Source organism: Sarcophilus harrisii, chromosome 1 (assembly GCF_902635505.1).
Source record: "Sarcophilus harrisii chromosome 1, mSarHar1.11, whole genome shotgun sequence".
Taxonomy (NCBI): domain Eukaryota; kingdom Metazoa; phylum Chordata; class Mammalia; order Dasyuromorphia; family Dasyuridae; genus Sarcophilus; species Sarcophilus harrisii.
The window spans coordinates 87,017,827-87,034,691 of NC_045426.1; the positions used below are offsets into that span (position 1 = coordinate 87,017,827).

At 38.2% G+C, this 16,865-nt stretch overlaps 1 protein-coding gene across 2 annotated transcripts in view; it reads right to left on the bottom strand.

Moving 5' to 3' along the window:
• CCDC13 (coiled-coil domain containing 13) overlaps positions 1–16,865 on the bottom strand; it is a 121,951-nt gene that overhangs the window by 54,342 nt on the left and 50,744 nt on the right. For both annotated transcript variants that reach the window (XM_031959888.1, XM_031959884.1), the window contains exons 9-11: positions 6,816–6,992; positions 4,467–4,673; positions 162–307 (exon numbers count right to left, since the gene is read on the bottom strand). In XM_031959888.1, coding sequence (XP_031815748.1) covers positions 162–307; positions 4,467–4,673; positions 6,816–6,992 — 530 coding nt within the window. The remainder of the gene's footprint in view (positions 1–161; positions 308–4,466; positions 4,674–6,815; positions 6,993–16,865) is intronic.

Here is a 16,865-nt window from a genome sequence, read left to right on the forward strand (position 1 = left end):
TACAAATGCAGAGATAATGTAATAAGAAGCAGCCATATATTGTATAAGAAATGCCGCAGTCATCTTAAAATGGCATTTGTGGTTTTGGATGGCTGGCAGGAACCAATATCCTTCTGAATAATTGATATTCATTGCAAATATCTCAGTTGCATGGCTCTTACCGAGAAGTTCCAACCCTCCCAACGTGATCTCCGGCTGATACAGGCGCTTTGAGTAGGTTAAAGTTTGGCTCCTCGAAAAATTTGGAAGACAGTGGGCTGCCATCCATTAAATTGGAGTCCTCACTTCGATCTTTGTTCTGAAGATGCTGCAGTAAAAACAAAAAGCAACACAAGCAGGGTTTGACAAAGCTTTGGAACCCAAGCATTCAAAAGCGCAGAAATGAATTGGAGCATTCTTTATGAACCTTCTTTCAAATGTCTGAAAGAATGCTCCTGTGATTTCCCTACAAGGACATAATAAAAAGGAGAAGGGGGGGGGGGGGAGATCTCTCTATATACAAATGTTCATCTGTGGCTTTATTTATATAATGACAATCACCCTCCAAAAAAAAAAAATCCAAACCTTATAAACAACCCATATAGAAAACACTTTCGAAAAGGTGGTTGAATGAATTGTGGCATTTAGAATCATATCATTTAGAGATGGAAAAGATTTTAAAGATTATCTCATTATTTCTTTTCCTAGAGTAGGAAGCTGAGGCTTTGAGGTCATGCAGGCAATAGTATAAACTCTCTTCAACTCTAAATCGAGCTGTCTTCCCACCATACCCAAAGTAATAGACCATTATTATGCCATAATGATAAATATGAAGGCTACAAAGAAATATGGGATGACTTAAGAAGTTATGCAGAGCAAAGGAATCAGAATGAACAATATACACACTGACTGTAACTATGTTAATTATACTTCTGTTAATTAGCTGACAAAATCCAAAAAGAAAATGCACAGAAGAAAAAGAACTCAGAAAGGGTCATGGAAGTAAAGAGAACATTTTTGTTATTGTTTGGCTAAATTTAACATATACGTCAAAAGTCATAAATAAATTAGATTCCTTTCACCAGGAGAGAAAAGTGAGTTTGGCTTCATGAAAATGCCTCTTGCATAATAATGATATCCAATAATGCCTCCCTTCATGCCAGTAAATCAGATGGCATAACAGTGTTAGACACAGAAAGCTCCCCAAACAGATGTGCAGTTTCTACTTTGAGACATCCACTTTAAATCCTTAGACCCTCAGAAAATTACCATATCAGACTGATTCAGCTGGGGTTTATAAACTTGCAGGGCACTGTGCCTAGCTCTTTAGTTCAGACTTTTCCTGATCTGGAAATTATGATCCTTTTTAGAGATGAATGTTGTGTATTGATTTAGTGTTATGTCCCCTGGCCTTGGCCCCCATCCTCCCAAGCTTGAAAGGCAGAGGATGCATCTGTTACAAATTCAATAGGTATGCTGATGTGCCCAACTGGTCAGCCTTCCAGGACGGCACAGGAGAGGCTTCCACAGCAGGGAATGGTGGTAGCAGTGGTGGCGGCAGCTTGGAGCCAGTCAGCCATAGTCCCCCAAGCCCAAGCTTCTCTAGAATCCTTCCTTTCTCCTCTTGATCGGGGCCAAGAGAACTGAGGATTGGAAGACAAATGATAGAGATCACAATCAGTATTAATAAAATAACGTGCAACAAGAAAACGTGCATGCACTGAAAAGCCTGATGCATGCCCTTAACTTTCCTTTTTCCATGTTAAAATAGCCAGTTTCTACCATAACAGAAAGAACAGAGGCAGTATGGCCTAATGGATAGACAGCTGGCTTCAAAATCAGGAAAAACTGGGTTCAAGTCCTCCTGGTGGTGTGACTGGGAAATTCACTTCTCATTGAAAGCCTTGCCAGGCAGGAAGCATAACCTGCTTTCCTGGAGGGCATTTCATTTTTTAAAATATGTTTTAATTTGTACAGGACTCTTCATGACCCTTTTTTTTGGGGGGGGTTAGCAGAGACACTGGAATGACTTGCCATTTCCTACTCCAGCTCATTTTACAGGTGAGGAAACTGAGGCAGACAGGGTGAAGTGACCTAGGATCACAAGAATAGTAAGTGTTTGAAGCTGAAATTGAACTTTGGTCTCCCTGACACCAGGCCTGGTACTCTATGCACTGTGACATCTAGCTGTCCTCATTTCAGCATTAGGAGTTCTCTATGCTCTTGAAGTCACAGGTATGGCTCAACCACAAGAGCAACAATAAAACATAAAGAACATTCAGTTTGGACATTAAGTGACCTGGTTTAGAATCTGGACTGATCCTTGTTATATGGCCTTGAGTAAGTGGTTTGATCTCCTGAGCCTCAGTTTCCCTATCTGTAAAACTGGGGTAAAAACCTACCTTAGTGTGGTCATGAAGAAAATGCTTTGTCAACTGTTCCTAGTCAACCCCAACATTTATTAAGTACAGTCAAAAGAGCATCCCTGTGCTCATTCCACTGAGTTCACTGTCTAGAAAGGAGAGGAGGGAAAATCGAGTTTTGAGGATGTCTCTGAAATTGTTTAGCTGAGTTACTAGGACAATTGTGGGATCCTTAATAGAAATGAGGAAGGATGGAAAAGGGGAAAGTTTGGAGGGAAGAGAATGACTTAGTTCTGCTCTGGATATATTGAGTTCTTAGTAGGTGGTTATGCAAAACTCAGAAGAGAGCCATGGAATATTGGGAAGGAGGGTGTAGCTATACTCATGAAATCCTGGATATGATGAAAAGATTTATCTTATCTCTTTAATTAGATTCCATGCTTTAAATATATATAGTGTATATATATATATATACACTCTAAACAGAACATACAACAATGTAAATGGAGAGAAGACACCAAGAAAAATCAAAAGTAAATATAACAAAATCATAAAATTTAAGTAGGACTCAAATGAAGAGAGGCACAAAGACAATGCTAACCCAAGTCTTCCCATATTTTTAGACTTGGTCAGTGTGTTGATCAGGTGTACTGATTTTTGCCTTCTCTTTCTTTTGTGTCTTAAAAATTAATATTTATTGTATGGGAGAGGAGGGAAGAGGTGCTGGGAAAAACTATAAAGATTTTTATAAGTAAAACAGAAGACTTCAATAAAAACTTGTTTTTAAGAGAATTGTATGCTCTTTGAAGGCAAAGACTTTTCCTTCCATTTCTCTCTACCTCCTATGTTACCAGGGCCAGTGATCAACACTGGCTATTACAGCTATTCAGTCAATATGTTAAAAATTAATTATTTGTTGACTGTTGTGTGCCTGGATCTCTTCTGCTATGGGATGAGGGTAGGGAGACTGAGGAAGGACGTTCAATGGGGACAAAGGCAAAACATGAAAAACCACAGGCCTGCCCTAGTCACCCTCTTCTCTCATATCACCAAGGAGAGTTAGACCCCCTTTTAGCAGTGTGGCACATCTATAAAGGGCTGGTTTCCTGAATAGCCACATGACCTGGAAAACAATCTTATTATATAGGAAAACCATCAGGTTCCCTAGCTCCTTATCCCACCCCTGTGGCAGGTATTTAGGGAGTATGCATTATTTATGCCACTTATTCAATTCAATAGACCATGATTAAGCTTCCCACTTATGTCCATGGCCTTCTAGTCAGGGCCGAACAAACAACAATGAAAAAATGCCACAGTTTCAGATCTCACACAGCTTAGAATGAAGGAATAAATGAAAGAAAAAATTATTCAGCACTTACTGTGTGCAAAGCCCTGTGCCAAGTGCTGAAAATTCAAATAATATAATAAAAATATTGAATATGGCTATTGTAGCATGTTCACAAATTACTATGATAAAACAATGTAAGAGGCAAAAGTGAAATCCCAACAAAGAAAAAATCAGGGGAGAAGAATCTAAAATGCTCTTTGACAAGCACCCCCAGTGAAGATATCTCCAACTCATACTCAAGACTAAATGATATATTTATTAATAGGTATGAAGCCTTGACCAGGAAGTAAGTCTTTCCGTGCTTTCCCAAGAGATGACATGATATAACAATAGAGCACCACATTTGGAGTCAAGGGACCAGGGTTCAAAATCTTACTTTTTCCCTTTGTGACCTTGGCCAAGATAACCCACTTCTGTGGGCCTTGATGTTCTCACCTGTAAAATGAGGTTATGTTGATAACCTTTCACTGTTCCTTTGAGCTCTTATTAACCAACTACATTCTGAGGAATCTGGGATGGAGGCTCCAGACAAACTGATGTAGGGAATCTGTAAGGAATTAGAACCCTGGAAAGGTGATTTAGCCCATGAAGTCACACAGTTCAATGGTGACAAAGAGAGACTTAAACCCCACATCTCTTGTCTTCTGCTTGTTCCATGTACTCTCATGACATAGCTGCTATTACTGCCATCAATAATAATAAATCATCAAGGTGAATTATCACTTGCAAAAGGTTCTTAAGGATGTGGCTTGTAGATGCTCACACAACACTTTTACCTGAAGAGTGAGGAGACCAATTTCTTCTTCCAGCTCCTGGACTTTGGCCTCTCGTTCAGCCACCATATTCCTGAGCTGAGCTATTATACAGCTATTTTTTTGAGCCTCTATGGTTAGCTGCTGGTCCAAATTCTGCTGAGTCTCCTTGGCCCTTTCATCCTGTTGGCTAAGTTTACTTAAGATATCTTGCAGCTGCTTTAGCTGGCTCTGTGGAGATTAAAAACAAACAAACAAACAAACAACCACTCATTGGAGATCATCATTCTGTATCTACCAGAATCACAGACTCTCAGAGGAAGAAGGGATATTGGGGTACATCTCAGCCAATAAGCACCTGAAGGTGCTTCAGGACTGCGTCCCTGACAAGCAGTCATTTAACATCTGCTTGAAGATTTATAGGCATAGGAAACAACGGACCTTTCATTCCTACTTCCACTGAACCAAAACAAGTTTTTCTGCATATTTCCCATGTCGCTCCAAGTGATGTTCTCTGAGACCAAGAAGAATAAATCTAGATCCCTTCCTACCTATGGCACTAGAGATATCAGAAAAGAAGGATAATCCTTCCAACCCCTAACCCCTAATCTCCTCTCTTCTGGGCTTCCTTTAAGCTGTCTTTCAATGACAGCATCTCTAGGCTTCTCATCATCACAGTTGTCTCCTATATACACACTCCAAATAGGAAACATAAATGCTATATCCCAAACTGTACACAACATGTCAGATGTAGTCTGGGCTACAGGTGAAGGACAATGTGATTATCTCTTCCCTCATTCTGGATGTAGGGCTTCTATTCATGCAGCTTTGGGCTACCATGTTAAGACTACTGACTTGTATGGAGCTTGCAGGCCACTAAAATCTTATAGGCCTTTTTTCACATAAACCATTTTCTAGTCATCTCTCTATCCTGAATTCTATAGGTGATTTTTTGGACTCCACCTCCAATTTTGGAGACCTAACATTTATTTCTATTTTCATCTTCCTAATTTCAGTCCATCATTCCAGTCCAAATCTTTTTAGATTCTAATTCTGACATTCATTATATTAGCTAAACCTCCTACCTGTGTGTAATCTGCAAATTTGATAAGCATGCCATATGTGCCTCCATCTAAGTCATTGATAAAAATGTTAAACAGAACATGGATAAAAATAGAGTTCTGTAGCACACCTCCAGAGATCTCCCTTGAGTTACACTCATGGAGAAACTCTTCCTTGCACAGGGAAGGGAAAACACAGGCAGGCCATTAACCTTGGACCCAATTTTTCCTTCAATAGTATTCAATTTATTGTGTTCCCTCTCTACTAAGTCCCCTTCCTTACCAGGAGTTGGTTTGGTATTCTTTGGAGAACTCAGGACTTGAGAGTTCTAGCTTCTTAGGAATAAACACATGACCCCTACCACCAACTTGAAGAATCACTTCCTACTCTCTGAATCATGAAAAGTTTGGAAAAGAAAGTTCATTCCACTCTCAGTTCTCATTCCTAACCCCCAAAGCAGGCCCCTTGCTCTTCACTGGCTAGAAGCCCATTAAGGCATCACTTGACAATGGCTTAAAGCTATTTCCCCAAAAGGCATTTTCAGATGGCTTTTAAGATGAAAGTCTTTTAAACCCAAAGGAATAAAGTTTTAATGTTAATAGTTTCAACATCCTGAAAGGAGAGGGAAAGTCTCATTCTTAGCCAAGGTGGCCCATGTACTACTTGGGGAGGATTCCTGGGTCAAAGAAGGATATATCTGAATACCAACAGGGAAGTTCCTTCATGACAATCTCCTTATGATTTATGCTAAGCTAACTTCACATATCCCAAGGGCAAAGTAGAAGGTTGGATCTTCCTAAGGGTCTCACAAGTAGTTTTTATTACTTTCCTTTGTCCCTTCAAATGAGTCTTATGCATTGACTCCATCTGTGCCTTCATCTAAGCTAATAGATCCTTCCCTCTCCCTTCTATTTTTTCAAACTTTTATAAATTTTCTCAGGTCAGCTCAAGTCTTATCTATTCCATCATGTAATTCCCACTTATTCTATCCCTCAATGAGTTTTTTCTCTCTAAAATATCTAATTTCTTTTTTTAGGAAACATGAAGATTATGAGATTGCAAATACATTGTCATATCTTCAAAGCTTTGAAATGGAAGGAATTCAAAAGGATATCTAGTTCAAAGTCTGCCTGAAGCAGTAATCTCCCGGATAAAATCCCTTACAAATGCTTCATTAAGCCCCCTAGTGACCGCTGGATGAATGGTAGCAGCAGGGTGAAGTCCTTGCCAGGATTGGGGTCCTTTTGCCCTTAACACATTTTGGGAAGAGCGTGGGCCTGTAAGACCACCACGTGTTGCTGAAAGTTATACCATCAGAGCATCTATGAGCTCATCGTCATGTTTGCCTTTCTCAAGCAGGGTTGCAATTTGGCTCTTAAGTGTTTTAATTTCATTGGACAACACTTTGTTCCGGGATTTTATGCCATCACATTTTCGTTTTAGGTCTTCGTGATCTTTTTGAAGACTATCTCGCTCGCTGGTGAGTTTCTGAAATGAGATAAGACACAATTATATAAAATAACCCAATCAGTAATTCAACAAACACTTATTAAGACACTCTCAGCACTGGAAATACAAAGTTAGCTATGATACTGACCCTGTCCTTAAGGGGTTTATAGTCATAGGATTTAGAGAAAAATTTAAAAAAGGATTTTTCAGACCATAATCCTTCTCATTTTGCAGGTGAGAAAACTGATCCCAGAAGAATGCTACTATTTACTCTCCCCTTTCTATAGGTTCTTTTGATCCTAACCTTCCTATAGGACTTTAAAACAAATCACTTCAAACTCATTTGGCTTCACTGGCCAATGCTATCTGAAGAGTGAAAGTATTGTGTGTATGTTTAAATCTGAAATTGTTTAAAGCATTAAAAGATTGAAAAAGACTAAAATATTTTTGATGAAATTACAGAAATGAAAAGTAGCACAAGATAATTTACTTACTTCAGCAGCTCAAGGACATGTAATTTTATTGGTATGGGGAGTCCCTTCCCCAGTACAGATCTCAGCCCTTGCAACCCATTAGTAGATGGTTCTTCATGAGATGATGGGACTGAAAAAAATTCACTCCTTAATGGTCCATCACATATCTGGTGAGCTCCTCTGCATTCAGCAGCAGGCCCAGAAAGATTTAGATCCAAGAACTTGGAATGGGGAGACCAGTTAAAATGCTGCCTCAGATACTAGTTCTGGTACTGCAGGCAAGAAATTTCCTTTCTCTGAGATTTGGTTTTTCTCTTTTGTAAAATATGGTTGATATTTGTGCCAACTATCTCTTAAAAGGAGGCTAGGGGGCTGTTATTCTCAGTTAGGTTATTTATCAGTTGGCCACATGCAGACTCGCAGCCCAGTGTTTGAAGACTTCCCATCTGAAGACTCTCCAGGGTTTGAGTAAGAGTTAGTGAATCAAGGTCCCCTCCCTCAGCCCTCAGAGAACTTAGGAGGAGGTTATCTGCAAGAAGAAGGGGAGCTGCCGGTAAGAGCAACAAAGTCTATGAATAATGGATAAAATTTAGCAGGAATTTTCTTCTAGCAGGAAATTTAAGGAAAGCTGAAAAAAGTTTGCAGGGGCCTGCAAAGGAGGGCAAGACACTAGCATTTCTAACACAGTCAAGTGGCTGACCTCAGTGCTCAAAGAGCCCATCTCTCCTAGAACAAAAAGACAGAGGAGGTTGAAAAAATGCTGATCTGCTCCCCAGTTTATCAGGGAGAACAGTATTACTCAAAAAAAAAAAAAAAAACCCGAAAATATTCCCAGTGTGAAAATAAAGCAGAAAAGGAATATGAAAAGAAACTGGGAGAAGAATAGAAGGATAAAGAAAGGTATGAAAACAAACCAACATTTAGGATTAAGTAACAGATATCAGGCAGAGAGGGGGGGAGGCAAGGGGGAGAGAGAAAAGGAGAGAACTGAGTGCTCCGAGAAAGAAGCAAGCTCTTTCTACTGAGGGAAAATTATGTGGATACACAGTAAATATTAGAAGAAGTGGTTGGAGACTCCCTAGTAAGACTTGAGTATTTGTTGAACAGATCAGTAAAACAAACATTTATCAAGTGCCTACTTTGTGCCAAGGACTTTGCTGGGTATTCACTAGTGACTGACAATCTTTACTCTCAGGGAGTTCACACTCTGAGAAAGATATGCTTTCTCATCTAAGGGTATAGACTAGAATGATGGAGACTCTTCTAAGACTTGGAAGATTGGATGCCAACTCACCACTTGTGGTGACCTCTTCAAGTACCTATGGTGACCTCTTCAAGTACCTATTACATGACTAAGAGGAATCAAGAAAGCCTATGGAGTCATGCAGCAAGCTGAAAACCTCCAGGATGGCATGTGGTGTTTTCAACAACGATGCTGATTGAAACGGAGGCTTTAGGACAGAAAAGCAAGGCGTATGTGGTCAAAGATAGAATTTATATTTCTATATTGCAGCTTTAAATATAAGAATGACAGGCTCTTGGGTAGGAATGAAATGCACTTAATAAGGACTAATAGAATGCACTTGTCCAAAATCTGAACAAATTCAATCAAAACTGCTCTAAACTAGAAGGGGTCAAGGGAGAAGAAAATTCTTTGCATATATCCATCAAATTATATATGAGAAAAGTTAACTGCAGTATAGGAAGAAGGCTTCAGAGATCCCCAAAAATTCACAGGAGAAAATACCCAAGTCAAGAAGTGTTTATTAAGCACTAACCATATATAAGAAAGAAAATACCAATGAACCCCAGATTTGGGACTACACATGGGTAACAAGGAAGGTGACCTACTGCTCCTAATTTAAGGAGAAAAAAATTAACCTTGAATGGTATTGCTGAGTCTTAGTAGGATGAGATTCATGATTAGAATTTGGTTCTAGAAGAATAAACCCTATTAGAGATGGGGGAAAGATAGTTAAAAGGATGATGGGAAATGTGACATTAATGGGGGTACGTAGGAGCCAGATCTCACTGAGTCTTAAAAGCTAATTGTTAAATTTTTAGTGTATATATTTATACTTTGAAAATCAGGAAATGCTACAAATCAAGGCTTCATTTATTCTGTTGATTGTGTATGTAAGAAATTGATGGATGGGGAATGTCAATAATGCAGATTAAACTTAAAAATATGACCTGCATATATTTTTATTCAGAGTAATTAACAATTTCTTGATTACCTTAATCATAATTTTATTATAATGATAATTTTATTATTTAAGACACAGAGAAACAATTGAGAATAACTTCTGCATTTTACCGATTTTTTTTTTTTTTTTTTTTTACTGATTCTGTTTTTTCTGATTTTTACTAATCCAGAAATGATCTGGTACTGGGGCAAAAATGAGGAGAAATCTAGGTGGGGGGAAAAAAACACATTTCATCCTTGAGTTTGGAGTAAAGAAGAGAAAAGCCAGAAATATTCTGATATGTGACTGAGATTTAGGGAAAACAATTTTCAGTGGAATTCAGAGAAAGGATAGGTAGGATTCAATAGATTCAAATTCTACATAGGAAGTCAAGAAATGAGACTCTCAGAACACAATTCTGAAGGCTCAGGAAAACCAAGTTATGATGGGGAAGAAAAGGAGTAATCTTTTAAAGCTACTTATATGTCTTGCTTTATTTTTTTAGTTTTACTGGAAAAAAAAAAGAGACTACCAAAGAAGTAACAAGACCATTTCCTGGAGTAGATGGAACGATGATAATGATAACATTGAAAGGGAAGAGGTAAAGTCTGTTCAACTCTTACTAGACATTCCTTTTCTTATTTTTTTCTGCCAAGAAAGGACTGAACAAAAATAGTTGACCAAGAGTTAACAACTGAAATGATCAAAGAAGGTGTAAAACATCCCTTGAGTACCTTTGAAGAGTGCAGCTCCTCAGATACTCCTGAGAAGGCTCACTTGACAGATATGACTACTAAGTCACTGCCAATGTTTATTAAAAGATGGAAGAGATAAGGCACAATAGAATGAGGAAAAATGTCCCAATTTTCACAAAAATAAAGAAAACAGAATCTGGAAACCATAGATTAAAAAGCTTGACTTTGATTCCTCACAAAATTATGGACATCATTATTAATATTTTGGGAACACTAAGAAAGAGAAACTTTTAGAACTGGTTGAATGGCTGGACCCTGAGAATGGTCATTAAAGGTTCAAAGTCACCTTGCAAAGAATCCTCTAATACAGCATTATAGGGATGGGTGTTGGCTCTGTATTTTTAAAAGATTTTCACAAAGGACTTGGATAAGATTATATATAGTATGCTCAGTGATATAAGAGTGCAGAGGGATAGGTAACAATTGGAATGACACAAAACTTTCAAATGGAATGATAAAGGTCTCACATAGGAAGTGGTACCAAGGATTCTTAAAGGTAGAGGTCCTTGAGGAACATGGGGGACCTCCTGAGTAAAGTCCCAGACAGGAAATGAAATGTTGTCTCCAGAGTGCAGCTCTTGGGCCAGTTTGACTGGAATGGAGAATCTGTGAATGGGAATGACATGAAATAAGACTGAAAAGATAGGTGGGAGTCATACTGTGAGGAGCATTAAATGTCAGACTGAAGATTCTTAAGGGAAACAGACAATTTTTGAAGATTTTTGCACATAAGAGTGACAAAGTCAAACCTCTGTTTCAGTGTGATAGCAATTTGCTAGCTATGTAAAGGATGAATTAGAAAAGGAAGGTGCTAGAAGCAGGGATCATTTAGGAAGTTATTGCAAAAATCTAGGCAAGAAGTAATGAGGCCTTGAATAAGGTTACAGTCTGTTCTCATGGGGGAGAAGGGGATGAATGTAAAAGATGTCATGGAGGTAGAGTTGGCAAGAATTAGCAAGGTTTGGGAAATGAGGGATAAGAAAGAGCAAAAAACCAGAGTGATGCCTTCAATAAAAATAGAAAAGTCTAAAGGAAATATAGGTTTGGGAAGAAAAATGATTTTCATCTTAGATATCTTAAGTCTGAGACAACTAACAGGATATTCAGGTGGTAATGTTCAGCAAGAACTTAGTTATGCACAAATGAAGTTCATTAAAGATCTGGGAAGTCATCTACATAGATTAATAGTTGGTAGCTGATGGGATCACAAAAGGAGGGTGTAGAGAGAAAGAAGACAGACTCTTGTAGGATACCTATACTTAGCAGAATAGAGAAAGAAAATTCAATCACAGTGAGAATGGCAAAATACTTAATGTCATGATTATTAGTCAACAAGCCATTATTAAGTGCTTTCTAAATGGCAGGCACTGTGATAAACAATAGGAATATAAAGAAAAATAAAAACAGTTCCTGTCCTGTTTACATTCTAATGAAGTAGATAACATAAATAATTAGTTCATATCTAAATTACATATAACTAGGGCATACATATGACTATTAATATATGGCTAAGGCGACTAGGTAGTGTAGTGCATAGTGTGCCAGACTGGAGCCAGTAAGGCATGAGTTCAAATCTCATCTTAGGCACTAGCTGTGTGAACACTGGGTGGCACTTTACCCTGCTTGCCTCAATTTCTCCATCTGTAAAATGAGCCAGAGGAGTGAATGGCAAACCTCCCCAATCTCTCCCAAGAAAACCCCGAATTTCAGAGGGGAAGATATTACCATCTAAGAGGATTGAAAAAGGTCTTCTGCAGGAGATGAGATCTTTGCTGAGTCTTAAAGGAAGCCAAAGAAACTAAGAAGCAGAAGCAAGGAGGCAAGGCAGAAAATTCTGGGCATGAGGTACTGTCAATACAAAGGCATAGGATAAAGTACCATATATCAGGAGTAGTTTAGGTCTGTGTAGCTGAATTGTATAGTGTGTGGACAGCAATAAAGTTAAAACATTTATATTTGATTCTGGAAATAATAGGAAGACACTAATTTATTGAGGAAGTGACTTTAGAAAGTGTTTTAGGAAAATTAAGGAAGTGCTTTAGAAAAAATCAGTAGTTGCTAAATAAAGGATGGACTGGAGTGAAGAGAAACTTGAAGCAAATTGAGCATAATTAGAAGGTCATTGCAATAGTCAGGTAAATTTAGGGAATGAGGAAAGGACTGACAAGCTGGTAGCTATGAGAGTGGAAAGAAATGAGAAATATTGTAGAAGTAGAAAAGATACAATTTGACTGATAAATGGAGTGAGTGTGGGTGGGTCAAGTTGTGAGCATGACTGATGATGGTACCTCTCAACAATAATACCTGTTCTCTAATTGAAATAGCATCAAACTCAGAAACATTAAGAAAGATTATACATAATAAAAAGTCCATTCTGATCCTAAATAGCATGAAATCCATCATCTTTGTTTCTGAATAAAACTGAGTATGGCATTTACATTAAAAAAAAAAAGGAGTTGGATCAAAACATTATCTTAATCACTTGATGTAAATGAATGACACTAAGGTAGGTCTCCCAATGAAAAGCACATTATAGCAGTTACTTCATCTCATGGAAACTTTCTCCTGTGATATCAAAATGCCATTTAGACTTGAAAAGTATAAAATTTTAAATATGCACTAAGGAAGAAGAGGGACTGAAGATTTGGGACTTGAACCAATGGATGAAGGCAGAACCCATAAATGCTTTGACGTTTCCCAGGCAAGACAAGGCTATTAATAAAACTCAAGGCTATTAATGAAAAAGCCAAAGCTTAGGATGTGAAGAGATTGACTGACATCCTGAAGACAAAGCTTACAGGAAGCAATCCCTATGCAATATCAATCTCAAATTATACTTTTGGAATAATAAAATGGATAATATTGGATTTAGAAGGTATCCAAACAAAAACCCATAAAAAATATAGGACAAATCACCTCCAAGGCATTTATTGGAAGATTAACACTCCCTTAACAATGAGGGAAAGAATTGATATTTTCAGAACACACACACATACAAAGTTTATAGTTAAAAAAAATGCTTTTGGAACAGAGTTAATTAATTGCCTCATAAAGAAATAGTAAAGGAAAAAGAAAACAGCTAGATGGAGCAGTGGAGAGTCCTGGGCCTGGAATCAGGAAAACTTAAGAGTTCAAATCTGGCTTTGGATACTTGCTAGCTGAGTGACCCTGAACAAGTCTTTTAGGACTTCCAATACCATCCCCTGCCTTTCCCATCCCATACCTCCCTTAGCTTCCTTGTGTATTCCATTCCCCCCCCCCCCATTAGAATATAATTTCCATGACAAGAATAGTCTTTTTGCTTGTATTTGTATCTCTAGTGCTTAGCACAGTGCTAGACATATAATAAGCACCTAAATCTGTGACATCTGCATGAACTTCACCAACAACATGTCAACAAAGCAGTATAGAATACATGGCTGAGTCAGACAAATTTGTGCTTAACCCAGGATCAGATCATTGCCACCATTATCCATAAAGAACCAAAACGTCTTAATTGATGCAGATCAATGGTGGAAACCATGCAACACGTCACAGAGGATGACTTCCAGGTTGTGTGACCAACAAGACGGTATACTAGAGTCCTCATGCCGTCTCAAACATCACCCAATAAAATTGGAACAATAGGGAACAGCAATTTTAGCCAACTTCATGACCACTGAGAACTCTAAAGAGGAAATAATTTGATGAACATAAAGCTGAGAAAATCCTTAACCCCTGAGAGGTTTACTCTGTAGCTCCTTCCCTCACCATCTGCCACACTCTGTCAGGGCTGTCTAAACAACCCCTCCTTCCTAAGCCAAAGAAAACCAAAAGGCAGAAACTTGCTCTGTGATGCAACAAAGCTCAGTCAGAGAACTGAGGAACAAAAGAACATGGAGCAGGATTCCTGTGGGTGGTCACGGCACTTCCCCAATCCTGAGGCAAAGAACCCAGCATCGATCTGGGATCAGTTCTGCCCCCACCCCAGATATCACTTCAGGCAGGGACGAAGGTCACAAACATAAATTATCAGCATAGGAGAAGGCCAAGACAACTTTGAGGTCCTTCAGCATCCATAAGGAAGGAATAAAAAAGTGAGCAATAGGGAAATGTAAGATTTAAAAAAAAGTTATTACCAGAGGTCTCAAGAGGAAGAAAACTCAATTAAAAACCTTGAGCAAAAATAGATAAATTAATAGAGATGATATTAATCTAGATGATAATAGGGAAGATATTAATAATAAAAGGGAATATTGTCTCCAGATCAGCTAAATAACTACAGGCATCTATGAAGTAGAGGAGTCTGCATTCTTTAAAGTGGGATATTTCTGAATAGTTTAAAAGAGAAATTAAGAATTGTGGAAGCAGAATTTATGACTTACACAGCAGAAAAAACTGGCAGAATAGAAAAGCTATTCCATATTGGTAAGTCACATTATAGAAACAAGAGAGAGAATAACTGAGTGGAAATGTAAATATACACAAGTGAAGGGCAATTTTGAAAAAAGAGAAATATTTCACAGCAGGCTGCAAAAATATGGAATCTAACAGATATCTAGAAGAATACTATCACTTGGCTAGAATTATATACCAGAAGGTCATTATTATTATTATTTTTATAAAATAACAAGTTATGAATTCATATAAATGTAGACCTCAAAATATTCTTGAGAATTCTATAAAAAAACTGTAATGAAACTGAAGCATTATCATAGATCAAATTGCTAACCACAATTACTTGCATATAACATTAAGCCATAAAAATTTTTTTTTTTAAATGTGAGTTGGATTATGTTTTGGTTTTTTTGGTGGTGATGGAATAACATAATTTTTTTCATCATGTAACTGATGGTTGACTTTATCTGGGAGACTGAGGCATCAAGCTGGAGCTTCCTGGCTCTCTGATTTTTCTGTTCCTTCATTTGGGGGCATCTCTTCTTCCTTCTGTTTCCTCCAGCTTCCATGACTCCTGGAAAACCTTCAAGCAAAAAGTCTCTTTAGCCACTCCAGAGGCAGTGTGCAGGCCAGGAGTAACAAGGAGGAATCATTCACTTGAGCTCCAAATATGTCCAAGTTGGTCTGAAGTTCTTGCCTAACTTTCTTTGGCCAGTAATTACGTTGTTGAAGTTGTTCCAGTCTTCTCTACTCCTCATGACCCCATTTGGGGTTTTCTTGGCAGAGATACTGGAGTGATTTGCCATTTCCTTCTCCAGCTCATTTTACAGAGGAGAAAACTGAGGCAAAAAAAGGTTAAGTGACTTGACCAGGGTCACACAGCTAAGTAAGTTGTATCTAAGGCCAGATTTGAATTCAGGTCTTGACTCTAGGCCTGGTGGTCATAAGCAAGCATCAATTGTGAGCCTTCTGCAGGAAATCTTGATTATCAGTGTTGCGACTTGAACCTGGAAGGTATTCATAAAAGTATCTAGGTTTGTTATGAACTTATTTAGCAATTGTTCTTTTTCATTTTCATCTTTTCTTTGTATTTGAACATTTCTAAAGAAAAAAGACTTTTCACAATGCTACTGACCGTGTCCATTCCTGGAACATTTTGATTATCTTTAACATGGAGAAAAGCAGGTCAACATCTGACTGGACTATGCTGCTTTCTCACTTGCACATGCTCCTGTAGTTTGGAGAAAGCCACCCTGTGAGCTCAGCCCTTCAGTATTATGGCCAACTGGCCCCTTACACTGCTCACCCAAGGACCAGCTGAGCCATGTGATGTCCATTAAAAACACCTGGGCCAAGAGGTTCACATGGATACAGCCCCATCTTAATCCTGGTGCCAGAATGATGCTTTTCATAGACACTGTCATACAGAAACTTGTCATCCTTAAGCCACAGAGAATACAAAACGTTCAGAATATGGAATCCTTGCAAAAGAAAGGTCTTTGATGAAGGTAGCATAGTGTGGAGGAAAGAAGGATGACTCCCAACTCTCAAGTCATTGCCTGCTTCTAATAATGATTAGCTATGTTATTTGGGCAAATCTCTTAATCTGTTTCCTACTCTATAAAACAAAAGGGTGGGTTAAATGGTCTCTGGGGTTTCTTTCAGCTTAGGGCTCTCTAATTCTACAATCCTATTCTAAATTAAAACCATTAGTAGAGCAGGATAATATAACTGTGAGTTCTATTCACTCTCTCCCATCTAAGCTTTCAATGAGCCTACAGGTTAGTTCACACCCCAAACTGTAAAATTCAATTAGAAAAAGCAGTCATTTATTTTTAACTGTACAACAATGAACAAAATCTTTAACCATGGGAGAGTAAGAGCAGGAGAGCAACTTGTCCCAAGACTACTCCTATGTAAACCTTTTTCAATTAAGATGAGATTATTGCCACTACTAATTAATAATGGAAATCTTAATGACCAGAATTTTCCAAAGTGAAGTGGGCTGACTGGGGGTTAGCTCAGGGCCTCTGAGGTCCCTTCAATGTCTTAGACTCAAGTTACTGATTGATCTTATTGTATTTGGAGAAATGATACAAGACCCTAAGGAGATACTTGTGC